At 44.8% G+C, this 27,745-nt stretch overlaps 1 protein-coding gene across 12 annotated transcripts in view; it reads right to left on the bottom strand.

Moving 5' to 3' along the window:
* NTRK3 (neurotrophic receptor tyrosine kinase 3) overlaps positions 1-27,745 on the bottom strand; it is a 385,221-nt gene that overhangs the window by 148,320 nt on the left and 209,156 nt on the right. For all 12 annotated transcript variants that reach the window (XM_025392723.1, XM_025392719.1, XM_025392717.1 and 9 more), the window contains one exon: positions 8,553-8,741. In XM_025392723.1, coding sequence (XP_025248508.1) covers positions 8,553-8,741 — 189 coding nt within the window. The remainder of the gene's footprint in view (positions 1-8,552; positions 8,742-27,745) is intronic.

The following is a 27,745-nucleotide window of genomic DNA, read 5'->3' as shown; positions in this document are numbered from 1 at the left end:
TTTTTTTTTTTTTTTGAGATGGAGTCTTGCTCTGTCGCCCAGGCTGGGGTGCAGTGGCCGGATATCAGCTCACTGCAAGCTCCACCTCCCGGGTTTACGCCTTTCTCCTGCCTCAGCCTCCCGAGTAGCTGGGACTACAGGCGCCCGCCACCTCGCCCGGCTAGTTTTTTGTATTTTTTAGTAGAGATGGGGTTTCACCGTGTTAGCCAGGATGGTCTCAATCTCCTGACCTCGTGATCCACCCGTCTCGGCCTCCCAAAGTGAGAGCCTGCCTTCTAAAACAACCACAGGGAGCAAACAGCAGCCCCTGGTATGCCAACCTCGCCTCCTCAGCTGCACACCCACACTCCCAGCCCAGCCCTGTAACCAGATCTCCTTCTTTCCATCAGGCAAGTCCATCCAGGACTTCTTCTAGAGAAAGACTTATTCTGCAGGAGCAGCAGCTGCTGCTGTTGCCTCTGCTACTGGTTCCAGGAAGGGCCCCAGCCTCCCAGACAAAGGAGCCCATTTTCCATATTTCATCTGCAAGTCCATTATGCTGAGTTAAGTGGCTGGGAATAAATACCCATCATTACTCTGCACTAAGCGATGTTTGTTAGTATAGAAGGTGACAGAATCTATATCACGCCAATGCACTATTAATACTGCATTACGCACATGTGCTTTGTGCTCCCCACCGCAGCTGGAAACTGGCCCGGGCAAATCCTCTTCCAGAAAAGGCAAGCTTCATGGTTAATTGGCCCAGAAGAAAAGGAGGAGATAAGCCACTTGCACACTCTGATAAAAGGAACCACTGGTCCCAGCCAAAGAGACAGCGCACAGATCTAGTAGTTCCAGCTTTGGTTATCTGTGCAGATGTTCTTGCCTTGTGGGCTGGTATGTTAGAGGGGAATGCGTCAAGTTTTCCTAGGAAAAGAGTGAGGCCAGGAACTTCACACTACTGCTCTGTAGCTAAAGAGGGGTAAGAGGCCGGGCGCGGTGGCTCAAGCCTGTAATCCCAGCACTTTGGGAGGCCGAGACTGGCGGATCACGAGGTCAGGAGATCGAGACCATCCTGGTTAACACGGTGAAACCCCGTCTCCACTAAAAAATACAAAACATTAGCCGGGCGTGGTGGTGGGCGCCTTTAGTCCCAGCTACTCGGGAGGCTGAGGCAGGAGAACAGCGTGAACCCGGGAGGCGGAGCTTGCAGTGAGCTGAGATCCGGCCACACTGCACTCCAGCCTGGGCGACAGAGCGAGGCTCCGTCTCAAAAAAAAAAAAAAAAAAAAAAGCTAGTGCCATACCACCAGAAACTAGGAAGAGGTACGGAAGGATTGATTTCCCTATAGGTTTCAGAGGGAGAATGGCCCTGACAATACCTTGATTTCAGACTTTGGGCCTCCAGAACTGTGAGATAAAAAATTTCTGCTGTTTGGGGCCACCCAACTTGTGGTACTGTATTCTGGCATCCCTAAGAAACTAACACAATGCTTTTCAATAAGTGAGGAAATAAAAACTGTAATACAGTCACACAATGAACTATTGCTCAGGGATAAAAAATAAAATGAGCTATCAGGCTGGGCACGGTGGCTCACACCTGTAATCCCAGCACTTTGGGAGGCCGAGGCAGGCGGATCACGAGGTCAAGAGATCGAGACCATCCTGGCTAACACGGTGAAACCCTGTCTCTACTAAAAATACAAAAAATTAACCGGGCGTGGTGGCGGATGCCTGTAGTCCCAGCTATTCGGGAGGCTGAGGCAGGAGAATGGTGTGAACCTGGGAGGCAGAGCTTGCAGTGAGCCAAGATCGTGCCACTGCACTCCAGCCTGGGAGACAGAGCGAGACTCCATCTCAATAAATTAATTAATTAATTAATTAATTAAAAATTTTTTTTAATTTTTTTTATAAAGCCAAGAAAATTTTTCTTAGCTATCAAGCCAAGAAAAGACATGGAGGACCTTAAACATATATTGCTAAATGAAAGAAGCCAGTCTGAAAAGGCTACATACTGTATGAGTTCAACAATATGACATATGGAAAAGACAACACTATGGAGACAGTAGAAAGATCAGTGGTCACCAGGGATTGAGGGATGTGAGGGGATAAATAGATGGAGGACAGGGGACATTTTGGGCAGTGAAATTATTCTGTCCGATACTGTCATGGTGGATACATGACACTATGCTTTTGTCAAAACCCACAGAACTGTCCAACACAAGCAGTGAACCCTTCTTAAATTGTGGCCTTTAGTTAACAAAAAATGTATCAATAGTGGTTCACCAATTGCAACTAATATACCATAATTACGCAAAATGTTAATAATAGAGAAAACTGTGGTGACGGTGGGGAGTGAAAGGGAATATATGGGTGCTCTCTGTACTTTCTGAAATTGTTCTGTAAATCTAAACCTATTCTAAAACTCTTCTTTAAAATAAATAAAAATTAACTCCAGGGCCAGGTATCACCTGATCTGAAGGTAGTCATGGCCCCTCAAGAACTTGATTCTATGGAGAATTCAGAGAGGGGTAATAAGTGCCAACAGCCAGACCGAGGTTGGCCCAGCCTCATGACTACAGAGGACTTCAGCCAACCCTGAACACCCTATACAGGACTGTCCTTATCCTAGAAACAGAAGAGTGAGCCTCTATAAAACAAAAGAACTGTCCTTAACAGGTTGCTTCCCTGACCTCCAGCCATGCTGAGTATATGTCAATCACTAGAGGTCTAGGCAACAAGATTTGATAGGGGAGGGATGGATGCAGGAGTTAACAGGTCTGAGTTTAAATCTCAGGCTCTCTCTTGTATGATCTGGAACAAGTCACTTAAGCTCTCTGAGTCTCAGTTTCTTTATAAAATGGGAGTAGCAGCTCCCCCTCAGAGAGATGGTTAAAGATCGCATAAGATAAAAAACATAAAACACCAGCCCAGTGCTTGCTCTAAAGAGGCTGTTGATACAAATCAATAAGCTTTCCTTTTCCTCTCTGTGAGTTTCTTTCTTTCTTTCTTTCTTTTTCTTTTTCTTTTTTCTTTTTTTTTTTTTTTTTTTTGAGACAGAGTCTCTCTCTGCCCCCCAAGCTGGAGTGCAGTGGCACCATCTGGGCTCACTGCAAGCTCTGCCTCCTGAGTTCAGGCCATTCTCCTGTCTCAACCTCCCAAGTAGCTGGGACTACAGGCGCCCGCCACCACGCCCAGCTAATATTTTGTATTTTTAGTCAAGACGGGGTTTCACCGTATTAGCCAGAATGTTCTTGATCTCCTGAACTTGTGATCCACCCACCTAGGCCTCCCAAAGTGCTGGGATTACAAGTGCAAGCCACCGCGCCCGGCCCCTTCTGTGAGTTTCTAGAGAGCCTGGGCATGGAGTCCTCTGGCACATCTTAGCACCTTCTTTGACCCTAGTTCCATGCTGTGGTTTCTGTAGAAAATAAAGAATTATGACACTAGGAATAAACTCAAAGTCAGGTTTGGGAAACAGGACATGTATATTTGAGAAATGACAGGCTGACCTATGTATGATTTGGCTCAAAGACATTCAAGACTGGGGCCTGGCACTGACTAAGCTATGGGTTAGAAGGAAGGAAGGAAAGGTTCCACTGGGATAGCATGGGGCTAGGAAGAATTCACGAGAAGCTAGAAATGAAAGAGGTGTTAAAAGATAAACAGAGTGTGGAAGGAAAGGAGAGGGAGTCAGGGTCGGGAGGGAAAATGGGCATTTCAAGGTAGCGGCTGGAGGTGTGGGAGGGATGATCTGGAAAGAAGGAATAAAGGCTGGTAAGTCATCAGCAGACAGTTGAGAGAGAAAGACAGGAGGAGAGGGAGGGAGGGCACAGGTGCTCTGAGTGGTCCTGCAGCAGGGGGCACCATCCCACGTCTCAGGAATCAGCTATGGTTGGCAGTGAGCCCCTGAGGCTGGAGAGCATGTGTCTCTTTGTTCCCCGTTATTTCCAGAGCCTAAAAGAAAGTCTGACACAAACCCTCAATAAACATGGATTAAATAGATGAAAGGAGAAAAATCAGCACAGTGGAAAGTGACTCGGATGCTAAGGAGGAAAGGAGGTTCAAAGGAACATGGTCAGGTTTTCCAAAGTGATCACAGATGGAGAGCGGAGGGGCTCCTGGGGAAAAAGAAACAGATAGACCTTCAGGACAGAGACCTGCAAGAGGTGTGGTGGTGGACACAGGAGCAGACAGAGACTACGTCAAGAGGGAGAAGAGAGGAAAGGGCAGGCCGACCAGGATGGAGACAGGTCCTCTTTGCAGGCCCAGACTGGGAAGGCTTGGAGGGGCTGACTCTGGGAAGGTGGAGATGCTGCTTCCTCTGAGATGGGACAACATGTGAGCAAAGGCTGACACCGACACCCGAGGACAGAAGGACGGCGTGGAGGCAGAAGAAGGAAACTAGTTGCCTCTCCCCAGATGGTCTCTGCTTTCTCAACCAAGAGTATGGGTTTGGAGAGAAAAGGATGAACAGAGAACTCCAGGGCCTTAAAGAAAGCCGAGAAGCCTTTCAACTGGCCTGTGGGAAAGGGCCAATGTGTAACTCCTGAGACAGCAGCAAGCGGTCCAACCCTCACCCATGAACAGCTTACTGCAGTCCAGAGCTGCCACACGGGTGACAAAGGTAACTGAGGGTCCAGTGTTGCTACAAATAACTTTTAGCTTCTCCCAAGTGACCCACCTGGAGTGGTCCCTTGACATCTCATTCTGTCGGACCTGGCCCAAAGTCTAGGGTCCTCAGCTATGTGACCAAGAGGGCTGTATCCATTTCCTGATGCTCTCAAGAACCAGAGGGCTATACATAAATAATGAGGGGGGCTTTATTAGGTTTTGGGTTCAGTATACATTGCCAACTGGGAGCATCTTTATTCAGCTCTTTCGGAATCCCTGGAAAGGCTAAATAAATGCAGAATAAAGACAATGTCAAATGCAGAGCCCTTGTTGGGAACACAGGTGTGGGAATACAAGCATCTGATAAGGGATTGTACCAGGTGATCTCTAAATATCCTTGCAGCCTGACATGCTAGGAAAAATGCTATGGACCAGATTGAAAGCAGATAGAAAGTGAGAAGCAAGGAAAGGACCAGCACCCTAATCATTTCCATCAGAAATATCCCACGATTTACGATAAACACATGAGTACAGAAAGAAAAGCACATTTGGGCTTAATCCATCACTAGGGGGAGAGGGAAATGAGGCCTGAAGTCAGGTAGCATTATATTCATGCAATTCCACCCCACATTACACATTTTTAAATGGGACAAAGAGGGGAATCAGAATGAGGAGACCCCCTGGGGCATTCACAATGTGAGCATTTTTATTCTCTTAATCTTCCTGGTTCTTGCCATCCCCCCAAAGGAGTGACCCTGGCCTTGTCTGCCACACCATAAATGCTCTCCACTTATTTATATGCCAAGATGCATGCGGCTTTAATTATTTATGATAGTGTCTCATCGCACACAGGGATGTGTCTTGGAGTCTGTTCCCTCAACTGATGAAGTCGTGGTTAATCAGAGACCTGCTGCTGGCCCAGCCAGTAAATCTCCATTGAGGACTGGCCTGGGCCCCCCTTCACCCTGTCTGTGTGAGTCACCAAGGGATTAGCAGAGGGAGGATTAGACAAATGCAACCACAATGCTCCTGCTCATGGTCTGTCATGCCACTCATGTTTTCTAAAACAATTAAGAGCCATTCGCTGTCTATTGATAGAACAAAATGTCCCACTTCTCTAAAAAGGCTACTTTCCCCAGCATCAGGGGGTTCTGATGATCTGGAGTCATCTCTTGATTTTCCTCTGATAAGCCATTGTTTGTTTCCCTTGCTCCTTCAAGTCTCATCAATAAACCTGCTGTCTTTCCATTTTCACCAACCTTTTCTTGTTTACACTGAAGAACTGTCTGGATCCTTAGAATAGCCACTTTGAGTCACAAATCTAGAGGGTTCTAGCAGGAAGACTTCCTCTACATGGTTTGCCTAGTGCGATGAGTCCTTGGGTATGCTTTGTTTTGACACCAAAGGATGCTCACCAGGCCCCATAGCTCTCTCTATGGCTCCCAGTCTTCCATGGGGACACTTATTCTGATGGCCCAGAGGAAACTTGCCTCCAACACACCAGAGAGTCATCCCATCTGGCAATTGTACCGATAACCTGGTATCAGGAGCTTCTGTGAGCAGATATGATCACAAGATCATATTCTGCACCAGGAATCCAAAGCTTCCACTAAAGAGGACAGAGGGATCCTCATTATTCACAGATTCTGTATTTGGGAATTCACCTACTTTCTAAATAATTCACCTCATTATTCACAGATTCTGTATTTGAGAATTCATTATTCACAGATTTTTTTATTTGGCAACACCAAAACCAAGACTCAAGGCACTTTCATGGTCCTTTAGGGACATGTGTAGTGTGACAAAATGTGACCCTAGGGGCACGTTTCCAGCTGAGGCTCAACAAGGAGACATCTGCCTTCGTCCTTTGTCTTTAAAAAAAAACCATTTATTTTAATTGGAAAAAAAAACCTGTCATCTGTCATATTTATCACGTACAACAGTGTTTTAAAATTCTTGTTTCAGCTCTCATACTGTAAACAACTATCCTTTTTGTGGTCTATTCCAGATCACATTTTTTACACTTTTGTGCTTATTGCTGGTGACTGTGCAGTTTAGTACGGCCCCCAAGCATCGTTCTGAAGTATTGGCTAGTGTTCCTTAGCACAGGACAGCTGTGATGTGCCTCACGGAAAAAAATACAGGTGTTAGATAAGCTTTGCTCAGGAAGAGTGACGGTGGCCATGGCCATGAGTTCAATGTTAATGAATCAACAATATGTATTAAATAAAGTGTCTTTAAACTGAAACATATGACAAGGTTATGTATTGACTGGTTGATAAAATGTGACCCGAGGTCCACAGGAACCTAACCTCGTGTCTTCCCTAGGAGCAATGGTTCAATGTTCACTAATTCAGTGTTCACAGCAGCTTCACAGAACACAATTGCTACAGATAATGAGAACTGACTGTATATTGAACATAGCAATGTCTAGGTCTCTTCTCAAATACCAACAGCACCCTAGAAAACTCAGTATCAACCCTAGACTGAGCTTGGACCCAGCTACCACCATAGAAGATCCTTCCTCCCAGCCCCACCCAGGCCAGTCCAGTGGTGAGCCTGATTTGAGACAGGAAATTTAGCCAAAGGTGAACTAATCTTTGCTCTGTGCTTCCCATGGTTTATCTGAAAAACAGGTATCTCTCTTCCTTGCCCAGTGCTGGTCCAGAACTCAGGTGTCCTTTTTCTGATACTGACAGGGAGCATCTGATACACAGAGACAGATTCTGGAGAACACCCAAGGTTGGGAGGCAAATGATGACCTTATGCTGACACAAGCCCAGTCCCTCCCACTGTGACAATGCTCTCCTAAAACTCAGAGCCAGGGAAATGAAGCAAAGGCTGATGGCGGTAGCCCAATGCCCACTTTGCTATAGGATGAACCAGCAGGAGCAGCAAGAGTTCTGTGAGCTACAAAGACTGTGCCCCAAGCACAGAGACCTCCACCTAGGGGCTGAGCAAGACCAGAAAGTGCCTCTTCCTAGGCCCACTCTGCGACCCACTGAGACATGAAGAGAACCCACTGGCTGGAAGCCTGGGGCAGCCACCCAGAGCCTCGGTATTCCTGTCTGTAAGGTGAGGCCTCAACCTAGCTGATCACTTCTGTCCTTCCAGCTGTCAGGCAGGCACGGGTGTCCCTGTTCTCCAGGAGCTGCTGTGCTCTCTCCTGATGCAATGGATCATTTCCTGGGGGCTGGAACAGTAGGAGGAGCGGGGGTGTGCTTGGGTGTTGCTGGGCCCAGATTGAACCTGGGCACACAGCAGGAGGAACCCTGCTGGATGGACAGCCAAGTCACTGAGGCTCCAGGAGCTGAGAGGGGGTCTAGCAGGGCTCAGCAGAAGGACAAGGAGAGGGGTTGGGAGATGAGAGGGAAACAGGTGCCCTGAGCCCTCTGGTCTGAGTGAGACCTCTGCAGTGGGGAGGTGAGAGTTCCTAGCACTGGGGCCATGATCTGATTCTCAGAAAGTACACACCTCGGGGCACTGGAGGGGCAGCTAGAGAGATGTTTCCATTCAAAGGTACTCACCGCCCTTTATTCCCTTTCCTCTCATGGAGGCTTGGGTGGAGGTTCTGCTAAGCTCAGGGGCTGCTGTCTAAACAGAGTCAGGTTATGTTTCCTAGTTACATAGGCCAGGTCTAGAGAGAAGAACAGCCTTGCTGTGTCTCCTGCCTTATTGGGAGCACCTCTCAGCACCAAGGGTCCTGCTGAGCCCAGGTGAAGAAAAGAGGGAAGCAGATTCAGACCCACAGTCCACCCCCTTCCCAGAGGACTCTGGTCCCGGGGACTCCTGGCTCAGGCTATTCTTCAAGTTTTGAGACAAACAGGGAGGGTCTCTTAGAAAGTGGGAGGTTGGCAGGTAGTAGGTCACCCTAGAAGGTTCCAGAACCCCAGGTACATGGTCTATCACCAACCACCCTCCCCTCCCCAGGAGGGAGAGCATTCCATCCCAGTACTTACACGTGTCCGGCTTGTGGCAGTTGTGTCCCTGACGGAAGTACTGGGGGTTCTCAATGACAGGGATGCGGGTCATGCCGATGACCACAGTGTCGGGCCCAGCATCCAGTGACGAGGGTGTGGTGATGCCGTGGTTGATGTGGTGCAGTGGGCTGGCTGAGTCCTCCTCACCACTGATGACAGCCACGGGACCTGCACACACCAAGAGAGATGCAGGACCTGGTGACATTACATCCGGCCAGTTCCCAGCCCCATCCAGAGACCACCCCTAACTACTGTTCCCATCACAAACATTTTCTTTCTTTTTTTTTTTTTTGGTGGGTGTGTTTTATATATATATATATATATATATAGAAAGAGAGAGAGAGAGAGAGAGAGAGATATTCAGTTGTTTGAGTTTAGGTTTCTGGTATATTTTAGATATCAACCCCTTATCAGATATACATGGCTTACAATTTTTTTTTTCCATTCTATAGGCTGCCTTTCTTTTTTTCTTTTTAATGAGATAGAGTCTCACTTCATCACCCAGGCTGGAAGGCAGTGGTGCAGTCTCGGCTCACTGCAACCTCTGCCTCCTGGACTCAAGCGATTCTCGTGCCTCATCCTCTCGAGTAGCTGGGATTACAGGTGCCTGCCACCATGCCTGGCTAATTTTGTATTTTTAGTAAAGACAGGATTTTACCATGTTGTCCAGGCTAGTCTCAAACTAATGACCTCAAGTGATCCACCCACCTCAGCCTCCCAAAGTGCTAGGATTACAGGTGTGAGTCACCACACCCGGCCCACATTTTCTTTATTAGCAAAATCCACTGGAATAGTATTCCTCGAATGCTCTGCATTCTGAATTCAGAGAACCACCCTAAATTCTCTTTCTTGATAATTACTCACCCATCAAACCATGGAAACAGCTGCAAAATCAAAGTAAATTTAAATGACCCTGGCATAAATTACTTTCACTTTCTCCCAAGTCCAAATTAGTTCAAAATAAGAGTTTTAAATACATCTGTTTTCTTATGTAGCAACAATAGGATTTTTAAAATGACCTAGTAGTAGTGTACACCCTGCTCTTCCTCTTCTAGGGAGCTTTAACAATGGCTGATGCTGGATTTCATCCCCAAGGGTTCTGATTCCATTGGTCTGGGAGTGCGAGCTGGACATCAGATTGTGAGAGCGCCCCACGTGAGTCCCATCTACAATCAGGATCAAGAATCTCTGATGAGTGGCTCAAAGACCCAGAGCCTCTCCAGCTGGCCACCAGATTCCCAGGGGAGTGTCCTGTAGCTTTTACTGCACTCAGCCATCAACCCTCCCTTGTTCACAGGGAGATAAGCCCATTGTGGGCCTGTACCTAACCTGAGCCAAGTTTCACAAATGACAGTAATGAAGCTGCATCATGATCTCCATACCCGCAGCTGGGTCAGCTGTCCCACTCTTGAAATATCCACATTGAGCCAATGGCTTCAAAGAACATCATTTGTGTCTTTACCAACCCCAGCTTCACTCCCGCTTCTTTCTAACCCAAAGAAGAAATCCAGTAATGACATACAGTTACTCAAAAAGCCTGAGATGGCAAAGATAATTAATGCTGCAGTCTTGGTAGAAAATTATTCTGTTTGGTGCCGTGGTTCTCCCATACATACAAATAAAACTCCTGTAAAGTGAATTAGCTGTGACTGTTTGTGGCTTCATATAACTGGCATTTTAAATGGCTGCTTTGCTAGACACACAGTCCCCAGACAAAGTGCCTGCTGTGATTCAGTTTTGCAGCTTGAACAATATTTCCACTGCAGAAATCCATTACATCTTACTGAAGTTTATGGAGAGAATATTTCCCATCAAATAGCGAGGTGAAGCACCAATGAGGCAGAACTAAATGGGAGACTGGTAAATGCAAACGGAGGCCCCTGAATTCCACTCCATCAGCACAGACAGGCTTATTCCAATCCATGACAAATGTCTGACTGTGTTTGGAGACCGTGTGGAAAAGTAGCTGTAAGTGGTTGCCCAAATACTTGCAATAATCACTTGCCTTGCAAAAAAGAAGACAGTTCCTGAAAATACCTTGTAAACTTTTTGAAAAACTTTACAGCAAATTCCAGTTAAACAGGGAAAACTAAGCACTGGTTTTTATCCCCTTTCCCTCCTCAAACATATACTAAACATTCCCTCTACTAAAATACAAAAAAAAAAAAAAAATTCAAAAAATATATGTGCCTACTATTCACAAGAGCAAAGACTTATAATCAACCCAAAAGTCCATCAGTGACAGACTGGATTAAGAAAATGTGGCACATATACACCATGGAATACTATGCAGGCATAACAAAGGATGAGTTCGTGTCCTTTGTTGGGACATGGATGCAGCTGGAAACCATCATTCTCAGCAGACTGTCACAAGAACAGAAAACCAAATACCGCATGTTCTCACTCATAGATGGGAATTGAACAATGAGATCACTTGGACACAGGAAGGGGATCATCACACACTGGGTCCTATTGTAGGGAGGTAGCGGGGAGGGATAGCATTAGGAGATATACCTAAAGTAAATGACGAGTTAATGGGTGCAACACACCAACATGGCACATGTATACATATGTAACAAATCTGCATGTTGTGCACATGTACCCTAGAACTTAAAGTATAATAAAATACATATATATATGTGTGTGTGCCCAAAGAGAAAGAGGAAGAGAGGTGATAAGAGAAAATAAGATAGTTCAATAATATTTTGGAATTTAAAAAGTCAAAAGACGAAAGAGGCAAGAGAAGAGGAAAGAGTGGAAGAAGAGATGACCAACAGGACTGCAGGGGGATTATTTGCAGGCAGCCGGTTCTGCTGGAAAGGATCACTACATGAAAGGATAAGACAGCCAGGAAGGCTGAGGTGGAGTGAGGCTCCAGGCAGGAACAAGGTGCCCCCACCATCACCTTGCTCCCCTCCCACAGGACTCTAGTGGTTTACCCAGAGACATTGAACCCAGAAGGCTCAGGGGAGGGCTGGGATGAGGCATGAAGCTGAGCCCCTTCTTCCTGCAACCCTGCCTCCCCATCACCCCAATCTCATCTCATACCAGCACCCTGCAGGAGATTAGAGAATGCATCTCTGGATGAATTCTTTCAAAAAATACTTCTCGGTATGGACATTTGGGGATCTCCCAGTGGAAAGTCAAGTTCATTCTGTGATCATGCCACAGTGAAGCCTGCTGGTTGGCAAGCCCCACCCATGCACACAAGGCAGAATTGCACTAGCTTTCTAGGGGTCAATTCCTAAATATGAAGAAACAGTTCAGGATCACCAGGCACTTCAGCAAAGCTCCGGCATGGGAGAGCACAAGACGAGTAGACAATCAGTGACCTGCAGGAAACAGAGGCAATGCAGGAAGCAGAAGAAGACTTTCTAAAAAAAAAACTACTAATATCCTCAGAGACGTCAGTGAAAACACTGCATCTATACAAACAAGGCAATATTTAAAACATGAACAATTAGAGGGTAGTGAAGAGTCCTTGGAAATTATGATCACTGAAATTTTAAAGTTAAAAAAGAGTGGAAGATAAAGTCAAGAAATCTTCCAGAAAATTAAACAGAGGAAAGAGGTGGTAAATGAAAAAGGAAAGAAAATCAAAGGTTTGATAAAGAGATCCAACATCTAATTAAAAGAAATCCCAGAGAGAAAGAGAGAGACAGGGAAAATGAATATGAATAGAAGAGATGAATGGAAAACCAAAAAACTTATGGAAATTCACCCATATTACTTACCCAGTTTCCAGCATAATTAACACAAGTGCACAAATATGAATGTATGTGCACACACACACACACACACATATATATATCAAGGCACACAATTACACAATGCCAGAGCCCTGGGGATAACGAGAAGATGCTAAGAGGTTCCAGGCAGGAGGGATACATTTATAAAGGAACAGTGAACAGAAAGACAATGGAATCATTCTCTATAACAATACCACTATTGTTATTGTACAGAGCAATTCCTTCAACATTTGGATGGGCAACTTTTCAACCTGGAAATCTACACCTAAAAAAAAAATCAACCCACTGTAAGAGCAAAATAAAATTGTTTGCAAATGTGTAAAAAATTGCCTTGCTTGTCCCCGTCTTAGGATGCATCAGGAAGAGGGATGTCAGCAAAACAAGGGGCAAGCAAGGAAAAGAGGAAGCTGGGGATTTAGTATTATCCCCAGTCTCAAGCCACAGCGCTATGGGAAGGAAGTGTCTGGAGGGAGAGGTTACAGAATACAATGATAAAGGCAGGATCCATGTCCAGGCTGTCTTGTTTACTCCAAAGCTCACAAGTCTTCACTGCAACTACAGACTACTTGCTTTATTAGAATTGTAGACCATGGAATGCAGGAAGACACAAAGACCACATGCAACAGAAGTTATGCCTCTAACCCGCCCCTTTCTGTTCTCAGCATTATAGGATGTGGATCGTTATAGTGACATGGAGGAAGGACACAGAAGAGGGAGAAGTTTAAGAAGATACCACATCAAGACTTAAACCTTTGTGAAAGGCTGTTCCTTTGAATCTGCTCACATAAAGTCCATAGATAGCAAGTAGTCAACAGAATGTTCCAAGAGCCTGGGATCTAAAACAGTCTCTACCTTCTCTACAGTATCTGAGGAGTTGAAAAAGCTGGGGTAAGATCCACAGATGGAAGGGTTCTGCCACAGACTCCCAAGCCATGGGAAGGAATAAGATCACCCAGGAAGACCTGATAGAGATAAAAGAATAAAGCCAAACATCAGAGCCCTGGGGACCCCAATACTTAAAATGTAGGCATCGGAAGGAGAGCAAGGAAAAAGAGAACTGCCAGAGACGTAGAAGGAAACCAGAAAAGGATACTGTCTTAGAATTCAAAGGAGGAGGCCAGGCACATTGGCTTATGCCTGTAATCACAGTACTTTGGGAGGCCAAGGTGGGTAGATCATGTGAGTTCAGGCTTTTGAGACCAGCCTGGCCAACATGGTGAAACCCAGTCTCTACTAAAAATACAAAAATTAGCTGGGTTTGTTGGTGCATGCCTGTGATCCCAGCTACTCAGGAGGCTGAGGCAGGAGAATCGCTTGAACCTGGGAGGTGGAGGTTGCAGTGAGCTGAGATGGCACCACTGCACTACAGCCTGGCAACAGAGCCAGACTCTCTCAAAAAAAAAAAAAAAAGAAAGCATTCAAAGGAGGAGAGTGTCTAGAAGTTCAAGAGACACACACACTGAGGACAAATAGGATTAAGCCTGAAAATGAGCCACTGTGTTGGAAAATGTGGAGGTGACCTTAATGAGAGAAGTTTCCATGGAATGTTAAGGAAAAGTCAAATTATAGTGAATTGAGGAGTTAGTTGGAGAAATCCTGATCATTGTAATAATTTTTATTATTGAATACTTCCTACACATCAGGCTCTCTGAAGGTAATTAATCTTATAATGCTTCTGTGACATTGGTACCATTGTTTTCCCCATTTTAAAGATGGAGGCATTACAGCATAAAGAAATGACCTGCCCAAGGACAAACGCCTAGCAAAGAAGTGGTGATGCTAGAATTCAAACTCATAGTCTGGCCCTGGAGCCCGTGCTCATAACACTCCACCAGCACTGCCTCCCTGAAAGTGCAGACTGTGAGGGAAATAATTTGTGCAAAGGGATACTTGATCAATTCTGGTATATTATCCTCCTCATAAGCAGCTGCCTTCTATTGCAGTTCCCCAAGACCCTTTTTAAAGATGTTCCTCTTGACCCTTGAGAATTGGGACAGGAGTGAGTCACCTTATTAGACTCACCCAGATAGATTACAGATAATTCATCATATCTTCTTCCAAGCACTGCTGAATGTTCCTTTAAGCTATATCCATAGCAGGAAAGAGCATTGCACCATCAGAGTCTTGTCCCATTGCCAAAGCCCTCTTACTCACCTTCGCTCTTCCATAAACTACATTTCTTAAAAGAAAACCCAATAAAAAGCACATAGGCCCATCACTTCAAAGGAAGTAAGAGGAGGTCTCTGCAACTTGCCCCTGCCTGCTTGTGCCTGAGTCCAGCAGGGCTCCTTACAGGGCTATGGCTGGCACTGGGTCAAGATGAGTCTTTCTTGGACAGGGCTGTTCTGGGTATGTAACAGCCCTAGACCTGGGCATGAAAAGCCAGTCTCAGCTTCATCAGCCACAACAAATGCACCACTCCGCAGAGGATGCTGATCATGAGGGAGGTTGTGCACAGATGGGGGCATGGGGTAGATGGGAAATCTCTGTACCTTTTACTTGATTTTGCTGTGAACCTAAAATCACTCTAAAAATAAAGTCTAATAAAACAAAAATTTTAAATTGTAAAAAAAAAAATAGGTCACTCTCCCCACCACACACATTTCCGAACATGCCTTGTGGTGATGGAGCTGTGCCAGGTTGAGAACTACTGATAGAGACACCAACATGTTATTCCATGAAACTCTGGCCAGTCCTCACACCACTTGCCTCAGGGGAAAACTTACACACCTGTAGCCCCTCTAGGGGAGGAAGCATTTGTTCTCACCATAAGAACCACAGTGAAGATTGTTCTCACCTTAATAACCACAGTGAAGAATTTGTTAAGATACTGAAGGAGGGATGAGTAATACGGAGAAAAATACATCAGCTGTCTGGACAGCTTTCTTCTATTTTCTTGTGGCTGCTGAGGTAGATGGCAGGTCAAGAGGAGTCAAGCTTTGATGTCTACTGAGCCCTCAACACACACACACACACACACACACACACACACACACACACCGCCTACTACCTGTTATCGGCCTCTCTGCTGTCACTAATCCATTCCCAATTACACAATTACTTTGTTACGCAACACTAATAATCAAAGAGAAGAGAAACATTCTCATAGTCTTTCTAGTAAATGCAAGCTTTAGAGAGAGACCCTCAAGGGAACAGAGGTTTGCACAGACTCTCAACATCATATTATTCTCTTCTAAAATTGGTGCCTTGTTTTTTTCTTCAGATCCACAGTGGGTTTTATTCTTCTAGCCATACCTTAACAGAACCATTGGATAATTGGAGAAACTCTATGGCCCTGACAGGTGTCTTTCCCCACAGGATGGTCCATACTGTCTGTCCAGAGGCTTTTCCTCCCCTCCCTGTTCTTCCACAGGGGAAAAATGAGGGTGTAGAGCAAGGAATGGCTCCAATTTACATAAATGGTTTATTCCAAGGTGGGATTCAGGTTCCCAGATGTTTGAAATGCTTGTTCCCCAGTGCCGTACAGAAATAGCACTTGAACATAAATTTAATTTCCTCAGCAAGGCCATTTTTATACTTCTGCAGAAAGGATACACCCACCAGCAGTATTGTCACGAGAGCACACTGAACAAAGGAGACACTGTCATGTATACCCTGACACATCCACCCTACTGCTGTGTCCGGTTTCCATTGGCTGGAATGGGACCTCACATTCTGTATTTGTCCCGATTGGCTAGCAACTTAGAACTTTTTTAAAAAGAGGCAAAGGCAGAGGAGAACAAAGGAAGGAGGAAGTAAATTGTGAAATGCTGAGAAAGGTAAAAACACCTTCAGACAAGGAAGAGGAACAGGCTATGACCTGATGCTTGCTTGGACCAGTATAAGCATGCCAGGGCAAATATTCAGGCTAAATTGTGGGAGCTAAGAACATAAAGTACATTGATTTCTTTATTTTGGCTAGCAGATACTTCAGAATGTTAGCACAGGTCTTTGAATAAATTTTGCTTCTAAGAGAAGTTACTACTTATTCCTAGTTAGATGGGGAGGAAAGTATTTGAAGAGGAACCTCTACTTTACTTTTTACACAGAGAAAGCAAAACTCTCTGATGGCAACAGTGGAGAGGGAACTTCACTGCAGTAGTATGAGCTTCCACCCAGGTGGGCTGAGCCCCAGTCCCAAGAGAGGAGCCTGGGACAAGTCACCATGAGGACCTGTGGGTACACCACCATTCTGCAGAAGCCTCTGGTGACTCCAGGGAAAGCTTTTTTCAAGGTTCATAATGCAGAAACAGAGGGGGAAAGAGGTGGGTCACAAAAAATGAAGGAGGAAAAAGGAGCGGTCTCCCAGGGAATGCACTGACACATCAATACTCACTCCCACTTTCAGATTGGGGAAAGACTGCCTTGGAATCATTTTCTCCAATGCCCTACCATTGGCTCTAAAACTCCTTTCTCTTCCAACAACTCTCAGACTTACAGAGCATTGACAATTCTCAGAAATGTGGCTCCAAGAAAATCCAACCACTGGTCCAACCCTAGGGCATTTGCCCAGCCAACATGTAGAAGTGGTTCTTCTCCAAATTCCAAAGGAGTGACAGAGCCCCAAGGATGCTGGGATCCCTGTGGTTTACAAGAAAAGGGAAGATGGAGGGAAAACAAAACTGACATTAATTAAATATCAGCTACATGCCAGATATATTGCTGGGCACTTTGTTCTCGTCTCATTTGATCCTCAACAACTACCATTATTCTCATTTAATCAATAACAAAACCGATCCTCAAATAAGTTTAAGTCATTTTCAAAAATCACCTAGTCAGGAAGTGGTGGAACCTGTATTTGAAGCCATCTTTGTTTGACTCCAAAGTTCTGCCTTTTCCCACCAAACTACCCATTTTCTCAACAGTATAGCTGACACCAAGTATTTTTCACAAACAGAGAGTGCTTGGTGTGAATACATGAGCCTATATACAGAAGGCGAGATGCCAGCTCCCCACGATTGGGGCTAAATCAGTGCATCTAGGGATGGACTGCCAAATATTTTCAGGGTTGGACCAGCCTACATAAAATAGCTCTGGGCTGACAAGTCCAACAGATAGACTTAAATTGTACAATTCCAATGCCAGAATCGATTTCTGTACTCCTTCCTTTACACTTGTACTTCCTTCCAGAGTAGGGTTGGGGGGCAGCAATCTCATTTTCCAACTCAGAAAATCCTCTTGGGAGCTGTGGTAAGCATGACTGCTATTTATTGAGTAGATCCAGGCACTCAGTAGGACTGCAGTTTTGTGGACCACCTTGAAGTTAAACAGTACCCCCATCACTTTCTTTGGAATGAAAAGTGAGAGAAGTGAGGATGCATCACTCCCACATGGAAGCTTGAAGATCCAGTGTGACTTGTCATATTCCCTTTTTCTTGGGTTGGCATTTGTGGAAGCATGAAGCAGAACCCCACTCAGCCCCGGTCCCTCAGTGAGGCCAACTTAGACGCAAGGGCTCCCGCGAACACCTGGTGCAGCCATGGTGATGTGCACAATGCAGTACCATTGTTTTAAGCAGTTGTGATTGGTGGGGTTGCTGTCTATCACATCTCCACATTTACCAATGGTACTTTAGTTTCTTCATTCAGACACTTTGTATGCTTCACACCATCTTCAGCAAGTCTCCACAGAAGTCCCTCATGCAAAAAAAAAAGGGGGGGGCTTGTCCTCCTCAATGATATAATCCATTTTAAAATGTCTCCTCCCCACTCTCTGTCCCAAAGTTGAGCTCAAATCTTCAGTTTCATAGAGTCAGATAATGACCACCTAGATCTGACTTGGGTAGCAGAGGCAAATAAGCCTGCATGGGTCTCGTGCCTTTTTAATGTGTCAGAATGAAGCAAACAAGCCAACCTTTGGATTAAGAAAATGATTTTTTTAAAACCTCAACCTTTTCCTACCGATAGAAATCAAACACTGACATGTCCCTGGTGGGTGAGAGCTTCGCATCAACAAATCTAGGAGCAGGAACCCATAAAACGGAATAAGTGGGAGCACAACAAACACAATTAAAAATCCAGCCATGCTCAGAGAGGGATTCCATTTACTGTCTCATAAAAAGAGCCTGGTCCTCAGAGGCAAACAAACAAAAATCAATTTCTTAATTTTTATTGGCAGATGTGGGACAGAGGCCAAGTGAACCCGGGCTGTGCTCAAGAGCAGACCTGGGTACTAGTCATGGCCTTCTGTTCCTAGACCCGTTCCTCTGGGCCCTGCCCTCTCTGCCTCCTCCAGCTTCCAGGCAGACTCTGCCTTCTGTGGTCTCCGCGGCACATGGGGTCCTGCAGGCAGCACAGCAAGGCATGCCCTCCACACTTCTCCGCTCCTCTCCCTGAACCATTTCCCAAAAGATAAGCTTTATTCTCTGGCTCGAATTCCCTCCCAGCCTCTTACAGGAACCAAAGGCGTTGTTCATGCCTCGTAGCATTCATAGCTTGGAGGTATCACTTGGCGATTGAAAATGATGTTGCTCATCAATCAGCCCAAGGACACGCACTAAAGGAAAGGGAAGGCAGGATAGGTATTCAGACTTGGCTTCCCTTACCTCCCTTAATCATCACGACAACCCTGGGAGTAGATCCTCTTATCCCCGGTGATGTAGTTGAGGAAATTAAAGCTCAAGGTTTCATAATTTGTCCAAGTTCACACAGTTAATAAATGGTAAACAGATCCATGTCTATCTGACTTCAAAGTCTGGGCCCATTTCACTGCAGCACCATGCTGCCTCACCATCCAGTACTGTTTTTCTAACAATAGAACAAGTCAGCCACATTCTCCTTCCCACTCCCAACCTTTACTCTCTTGAAATTCATTTGTAAGAGAACTGGCTTTGTTTAGGAGAGAAGCCCATGGCATTTCCAGGAAACTTCAAACCCACAACTGTGGCACCAGGATGTAGCTGTCAGGGGCAACCAGAAATTTATAGCACAGGAATGGCTGGCAGCAAGGGGTCTGAGAATGTCAAGACTTCTCCAAAGACTCTTTGTACAGACAGTATTTCAGACCATCCCAGGTATCAACAGGAAGTGAGTAGTTACCTTCTGTTGGCACATTTAAGATGACTGGAATAGAAAATGCAAAATGCTGGGTTTTTGGTCCAAGGCCCCATAAAGAGATCATAGTTCAAATTTCAACACGTCTAAATTCAGTTCTAGCCACTATGGCTAGCTAGTGTTACCTCAAAATAGAGACCTTTATTTTCCCTAAAGATTTATCTGTAACTTTCCCCCAACTTCCTGGGGACTTTTGAAGACTGGGAGGAAACATCCCTTGAGGTCCTGCAGTGCCACATTGAATCGCTACAGTCCTCATGCCTTCGCCCATTCACATCATGGCCCTTTTGGTACTTGCAAGATCTGATTTCAACACCAAGACCAAGAGAATGAGCACCCAAATTCCTGAGGGCTAAGCCCAAATGCCTCTGACTTTACAGAGGTCACAAGAGGGAAATATAATACCTAAAACCCCCCTAGGTGATCCCAGATGGCTTCAGTATGTTCTTTCAAATTAAAGTGAGGCATAATGAGTTAGAAGAGAGAGAGAGAACTGATGCAGAGAAGAAGAAAATCCTTTTCTGGAGGAACCTGGGGTCTTATAGGCACTGGCTGTATAAGACTTCCTAACTAGATACGTCACCCATAGTTGCATGGGTCTCATACACTGCAATAGGGTATCCAGGGTATATCTGAAGAAAACCCTTTTCCCAGTATTTCTAAGTACACATGGAGTGATACCATGGCATGTCTTCACCCCCAGAAAAATCAGAGTGATGATCTGAAATACCTGTGCAGTAAAACACGATAATAATAGCTGAGGTCTGCTATCACTTGTTGACCAACACTGGTCACTTGTTGGCACTGTACTGGGCTCTGTGTGATCCTGTCCAATGCTCACAGTGGCTCAGTGAAGTGGGTCCTATAATTAGAATCAGAGCAGTTAAGCAGTCAGCCTGAGGTCACATAGCTAGTAGGTAGCAGTGTCATGATTCCGACTGGAACTGTGGGATTCCAAAGTCTATGTTTTTTTTTTTTTTTTTTTTTGTCTTTTTTTTTCTTTTTTTTTTTTTTTTTTTTTTTTTGAGACAGAGTCTTGCTCTGTCGCCCAGGCTGGAGTGCAGTGGTGCAATCTCAGCTCACTGCAAGCTCCACCTCCTGGGTTCACATCATTCTCCTGCCTCAGCTTCCCAAGTAGCTGGGACTACAGGCACCTGCCACCACACCTGGCAATTTTTTTTGTATTTTTAGTAGAGATGGGGTTTCACCGTGTTGGCCAAGATGGTCTCGATCTCCTGACCTCGTGATCTGCCCGCTTCGGCCTCCCAAACTGCTGGGATTACAGGTGTGAGCCACCACGCCTGGCCCAAGTCTATGTTTTTAATCCCGCCCCCACTTCATCCCCCACCACCATCTCAACCTACATAATCATATGGCCCAAAAGCACTAGGCCTAGAATGAACACACTTCTGAACCACAATGCACCTAAATCAAAGATGCTGAAATAAGGTCTGAATTTATAGTTAGTGAGAAACCATGAAAGTCCAATGTCTTCTTCCAGGTCATTCTGAGATTGTGAACTCAATCCCATGCCCTGAGAATCCTGTGTGCTCACACTCAGCTCACCCTGGGCTTGACACAGACCCTATCATCTTATATCAGACAAAAAGGTATTTTTCCCCTTTATTAGAAAATATTTGCTGCAGCACCATGCTGAGTTCGACAAGCCCTGAAGGTACTTCTGCTGGGGGCTGTGCATGCCCTGCGAGACCACAAGCCCTGCCTTTGCATAGGGGATGGACTATTGCAGGTGCTTCTGGCCTCCTGTGGCCTCTTGCCTACTGCTCACTGGACCAGGCGTTGGCACCTGCCCATCTTAGCTGGCACATCTCCCAGGCCCAGGTCTCTGTTGAGGCACAGAGTTGCCTCCAACTAGAATAGTAAGTCCAAGTCTCAGGACTTATAATAGAAGCCCGCCACCCTGTCTGTGGCAAGGATATCTTGTGGACAAGTCACAGAGCAGTCCTATGGCATTTCACTTCTGGAAGTTGTGCCATTACCCAGTGTTATAATTTTCATCAGAAATGTACACCCATAAAAAACCATAAGGAGCCCACCTGCATTTGAACTCATCCTGCTGTTGATTGTCTTGGGGTCAACGCTGGCCCATCTCCTTACTTATCCCAATTCAAGCTTCTCAGCTCGTCCCAAAATTCTCTAGATCATAAATCCCTGCAAGGCAAGGACTCTATCCTGGATATCTCTGAATTTCGTTGAGTCCCTAGTAAAGTCCCTTTAAGAGAGCAGGCAATTACAAAATATATGCTACCCGAGTGCTACCCCAAACATCGGTAAGCATTGTCTCTCCAAAGATATGAGCTTGCTAGAGCTGCCATAACAACTACAACAAAACACAAACTAGGTGACTTAAAACAACAGAGTTATTCTGTACAGTTCTGAAGGCTAGCAGTTGGAAATCAAGGTACCAGCCGGGTCATGGTCCCTGAGACTCTGGATAGAATCCCTCCTTGCCTCCACCAAGCTTCTGGTGGTGGCTGACAATCTTTGTCATTCCTTGGCTTGTTAATGCATCACTCTGACCCCTGTCATTGTGTGGCCTTCTCCTCTCATCGCATGGCATCTTCCTCTTTGTGTGTGTCCATTTCTGTGTCTCTTCTCCTCTTTTTATAAGGCCCTCAGTCAAATTAGATCAAGGGCTCACTCTATTACTGTATCATTTCATCTTAACTTAAATCTTAATTCCATCTACAAAGAGGCTATTTCCAAATAAGGTCACATTAACAGGTACTAGTGATTAAGACTTCAACATATCTTTTTGCAGGACACAATTCAACCCACAGCACCATGTCTCCCATATGCCTAACCTTCAGCACACAGGCTGGAGCATCAGTGGCAGGCACAGGGGATGAAACAGCATTATAAGGATGGTAATAGATGTGGAGGAACTTCAGGCTCTGGGTGAATTGGGAGTTCAATCTATGGGCATTTAATCTCCCAAGAGCAGCTGCCCAGGAATTATAGCAATATGTACCCTCTAGAATCCTTGAAAGTGACCTACAGACTATAGTCCATGATTCATGCCACACCTTCCAGACTGGCCTTTCCTGACCATGTGCTCACCAAATACCACCTCCTGTGCTGGGCCTTGAGCTAGGGACTAGAAAAGGGGAGAAAAAAGATACAACCCCAGCCTGAACAGGTCACCAGGTCTACAGGTGGGACACACAAATAAACCAACAGAGATGACACATGGGAAGAGCACCATGTTCCAGGTGCACTCAGGACATGAGGCAGCAACTGAGACGGTCATCCAGAGGAAGACAGAGAGGAAGGCAGTGCAGGGAAGGACGCCTCACCTGGCAAACACATTAGCCTGGAGCTCCATCTACCCACACCCTTCATCCTTGTCCCACCTGAGAGGACTTGTCTAGCCTCCTGTCCCACAGATCCTCTCTTTTTTCTCAGGGGCGTCACCTTCATGGCACCTTGAACCTTGGCTGCTGTCTCTTCTCCCCACACACCTGGACAGCAGCCGGGCAAGGGCCCCAGTAGCTTCTATTAATCTCTTGGCTCACTCATCCCTTTCACAGACATGCCATAAAAATGATATAAGCATTTCATTCGAACAGCGCTGCAGCAGGAATGGCGAGGGTACAGAGGGTCGATCGATTTCCAGCATGTGCAGGTATAAATGCAACACCAAAATCAATTGAAATAACACCGCATCAGTTCTGTGATCTCTTCCCTTGTACGGCACACTTTATATACTGTAGTTCATGCTCCTGTCTACACATCTGCCCTGGCCGCCCTGCAGCGGCTCCGTGGGCAAGGCTGACAGCTGACACCCACAGGGCCATGTGCTCTAAGAAGCTCCTTCAGTCACACAGGGAAAGGCAATGAGGTTCCACGCACGCCCACCAGGAGACCCTCATAAACGTGCCGGAAATCTCACGTGCACTCCCTGAACAAGAATGTGTATGAACTCACACATGAACTAGCACCACTTGGCTGCTCATTGAACAGGTGTGTAAGGAGACTTACTGGTCTGCATTTCTTTATAATTTTATACCTTCTTTCATCTCATCAGATAAAATATTTCCATAAGTGATGTATATAATATACTTATGTGTAATATGCCCAGGAATATTGAACACCCAAACAGAATACCCCAAAAAGGGGTGGTGAGGTAGATGGTGGGGAGATTCTATAGTAGTGAGTTAGCCCTGGTACCAAGGGAAAAAAAAATCCAAAGATCTCATCTGAAAATGCATAAATGCATATTCTTTTGCAATTTCATGACTTCTTACAATCAGTTTATAGTATTATTCTTGTACTGACGTCTAGATCCATTTGTATTATTACACCGGCCAATTCATTAAAACCGCTCAGCTTCACAGTACCTCCTCATCAAAAGCCCGTTTCTTCATGCATCCATTAACCTAAAAATGGTTCAGGTGAGACATTGAAGCCTGCCAAAAAGGGAGTATTTCCTCATTCAGTTCAGAGATGTCTGGTTGTATTAAAAGGAGGGTGACCACACATCCTGATTTGCCCAGGACAGTCTGTTTACTTTTATCTGTTGTTCCAGCATCATCATTAATAGAGCCCCCTTTGGCTTGGATGAAAGATGATGTAGTAAGCCTAATAAAAAGTAACTTAGGCCTCCTGTGTGTGGGAGTGGAAGGTGGAGAAAAGATAGTCATGGGTGGAATCACCTGCTGTTTTGAACTCCAGACACTAGGGATGCAATATCACAAGTAAAGCAGTGAACCACCTGAGCCAACATGCCTCCATCCTAATCTCCTAAACTCCCTTTGAGGCAGTCTATAGAAGGGCCTAGCATGTATCCTCAGAATATCCATATAGGACTGTCCTTCCTAGGCAGTCAATAAATATCATTTGATGACAACGATGCAGCCATTGATTTTCCACTCCCTCTTCTCCCTCTGTTCACTTCTCCCAGCCCCCTTTCTCAGGGTATAGGTCAATCAATCTTAGGCCATCTTGATCTACTTCGAAAGCTTAACTGCCATGAAGCTAAACCACTTGTCCTCTGGCTCCAATCTCTTAGAGAAATTAGTGCCAATGGAAGTGTCAGTATCAATTTCATAATGTTATTGGATGAAGGCAAGGCTGGGCAAAGTCCCCTATTCCTGATGGGCTATCAAAGTGATGAGGATTATGGGTAAGGAGACAGACAGCTCTGACAGGAGAGGCAATGACTCAAGAGCAGTTAGACTGACAAGACTATCTTTGAGCCCCATCACTTAATGCTGACACGGGTACATTCCCCACAGAGATTTAGAATGTGGGATGCAGGTTTTTCCTGGTGTCTCCAGGGGTAATTGGAGAGCCTGGAGGCTTGCAAAGCAGCCTTTGGCCCTACACCTCTCCCAGGAGGATCTGAACAAAGGGTTCCAACACAACATCAGGATTTTGCTCTCATGATGAGAAGACTGAATATCTGGCCCCTCCTTTTCCTTTCCTTCTTTTTCCTGCCTTCTAAAGAAAATGTCAAGATAAAATGTAGGCTATGTATTTAAATTTAATTCCTTTGCAGAGTCAGGGGAAGACTTAGGATTATTAAAATGAAAATCAAGATCTTGTAAAAGTCAAACCATCTTAGCAGGAAAGGAGATTTATCCTGTGAGGCAAGAGCAACAGATGGATGCCACAAGGGTCCTGAGTTCTAATCCAAGCCTTACCCCAGCACTGCTGTAAATATAACTGTATGCAATCAGGAAGGCGTCACCTTATTTCTATGAGGCTTCAAGTTCCTCCTGTAAGGTCAACCATAACCTCCCGCTACCCTACAACACTATAGAAATGAAATGCCAGCAGTGTCAAGGGCAACAGAGGAATCAAAGGAGGATATATTTTAAGACCTGGTGAGGTATGTAGAAATTGCTTTTCTTCTGTGCTTGATAGAAGATGCACAGAAGCAACCCTGGAGCTGAGAATGCAGTGCAAGGCGGTGCTGAAGAGATAGAAAAGCAAGTCTTGTCTCCTGCTCAAATGGACCGCATGCAAGAGGCATGGAAGTGATGCTTCGAATACTTGCATAGTGTGCCTAGTCTATTTTAAGTCCTTAACAGTTTATTTCCCCTGGTTTTCATCAGTTTATGTTCCCAGGGCAGCAGACATAATTTTGAGCCTGTGAGGTTACAGCTATTTAAGCAGGTTTGCTTTATTATTTTTTAATTGCTTAACAATATTGTTCATTGGTGTTCTATTAAAAACCCCACAGTCTTTTATAATGGAATTTAAAATTCATGTAATTTTAAAGTGTCCACTTCAGAATGGTGTGTGTGTTTATGGGGTTTGCTAACACTAATATTTATTAGCTGGTCCTGACACTGATCTAAGCATTTAAGCTAAGCAAAATGATATATGGAAAAGATCAGTATGTAGCAATCCTTATCTGAATAATGTCAACCCTGGCCAAGAGGCTGTTGTCAATATTATCTGAAATTGCTGACTTCCCAAACACACACAGAACATTGGCCTAATATGCAAATGTGTGAATCGGGGGATTCCTCCCAAGGTGCCTTTAAATAGCAGGCCCTTAAAAGACACCGTGGTGCAGCTGAGGGTATTTTAAGATCATTAACCAATTGAAAGAGAGGTTGGGAGCAGAGAAACTTGAAGTGTTAGAAGTTTCTGCTAATCGAAGATGGTTCAGAATCAATGATTATGCATCTCTGGAACTGCCAGAGAAAGCTATAGGAAAGCATTAGACAGTGAACAAGTTTTACTAGGCACACACTTGGCATTGTCCTCCTGATGCTCATAGATGCAAAACTTCACACTCAACAATTTTGGAAACATATCTGTCAGGAAACCTTGAATGGGCTATTGATTATTTTCACATAAAAGTATCTTTGTTGAAGGCACAGGCCTTCATTAAAACAACAATTTGCCCCAGAATTTTTTTAATGCAGTTAAGCACCAATAATATAAACAAGAGAACTTCTAAAGAGAAGTAAAGGAAGTGTCAATATAATATCAGGATTTTCTTCATTGTCCTTCCCTATTGTTGGCATGAATTCAAAGGCACATGTGTCTTTGCTATAGCGGAAAACTGGACTTTTACAGGTGGGATTTCAACAAGATGCTTCTCAAAGTCACTACATTACAATCCTTAAGCTAATAAATGGCATTTATTTTAAAAATGGATGACTTCTAATGGGCCTGGGTACCATTCCCATCTTGGCCTGGGCTCACAGCATATTTATATATGGAATGTTTTCTACTTCAGGTATTAGACATGTATCTTTTTAAAGTTTAGTTAGGTAGATTGAGTAATCAATAGATACTCTGTGTGTGTGTGTGCGCGCGTGTATGTGTACAGAAAGCATAGTTGAGTAGTATACACATTCACACACAAATAAAACAGAGTATTTATGGAAAATCCACTCATGGATCAGGCTATGCTTTTCTGTGCTAATTTAATAGAACTACTATTTGATGAGTATATACCATAGCCAAAATTGCCCCCAAGTAATTTATAAATATTTAGCTCATTTAACCTTTGCAAACTTGAAACGATCACTTCCATTTCACAGACAAAAAAAATTGAGGCTTAAAACTATTTTATTAACCTGCCAACTGTCTCTCAGCTAAGAAACGGTGAAAGTGGAATTCCAATCCAAGACCATGTAATCTATCCCAAGGCCTGTACTCATCCTACAATGTACTGTCTGCCACAAACCAATTTTAAGAAAATTTATGAAACAATATGATAAGAGAGCATATATAATATTTTCCATGGGTCTGTTGCAGAATTTTCATCAAATTTACTCTCTAATACTATTTAGGTGTGTCCTGATTCATAAACCTGTACAGTTTGGGTTTGACATTCAAAGACCATGGTCATCTAATTATTTCACCAACCACATCTCCTACCAGCAACTGAGTAAAAGTACATATCTGCTGTTCCCCAAATACACAATCTACATTGCCACCTCTGCCACAGCTGTGCTCCAGCCCAAGACATATGCTCTGATGCCTACAACCCACCTGCCCAACCCTACACTTCCCAGGAACCAGCTCAATCCCCACCACTCCCTTGAAGTATTTCTTGAACCTAACTCTCCTCCTCTTTCTCCCCACTCCACCCACTCACACAGTTACTTCTTCCTCTAGATTCGTGTAGCTTTTCTGCAGATCAAGGTTTGCCTATTGCCTCTCTGTCTCTCACTAGTGATTCTCTGCAACCCAAGAATAAGGCTTAACAGGGAAGGAACTTGTTCTGACTCTATACTTCTATTTTTCTTGACTAAGAAAAGGCAACAGTGTTTATCACAATGAGGAGCATGTCTCAGTCAAAAGCATCATTTCTACTGCTCTGTTAACTACTGCCATCTTGGTCATGCCTCTTAACCTAAGTATTTGTTTCCTTACCTATAGT

The sequence above is a fragment of the Theropithecus gelada genome, chromosome 7b (genome assembly GCF_003255815.1).
Source record: "Theropithecus gelada isolate Dixy chromosome 7b, Tgel_1.0, whole genome shotgun sequence".
Classification (NCBI taxonomy): domain Eukaryota; kingdom Metazoa; phylum Chordata; class Mammalia; order Primates; family Cercopithecidae; genus Theropithecus; species Theropithecus gelada.
The sequence above is the reverse complement of the archived record's forward strand: the minus strand, read 5'-3'. Positions and strand labels throughout refer to the sequence as shown.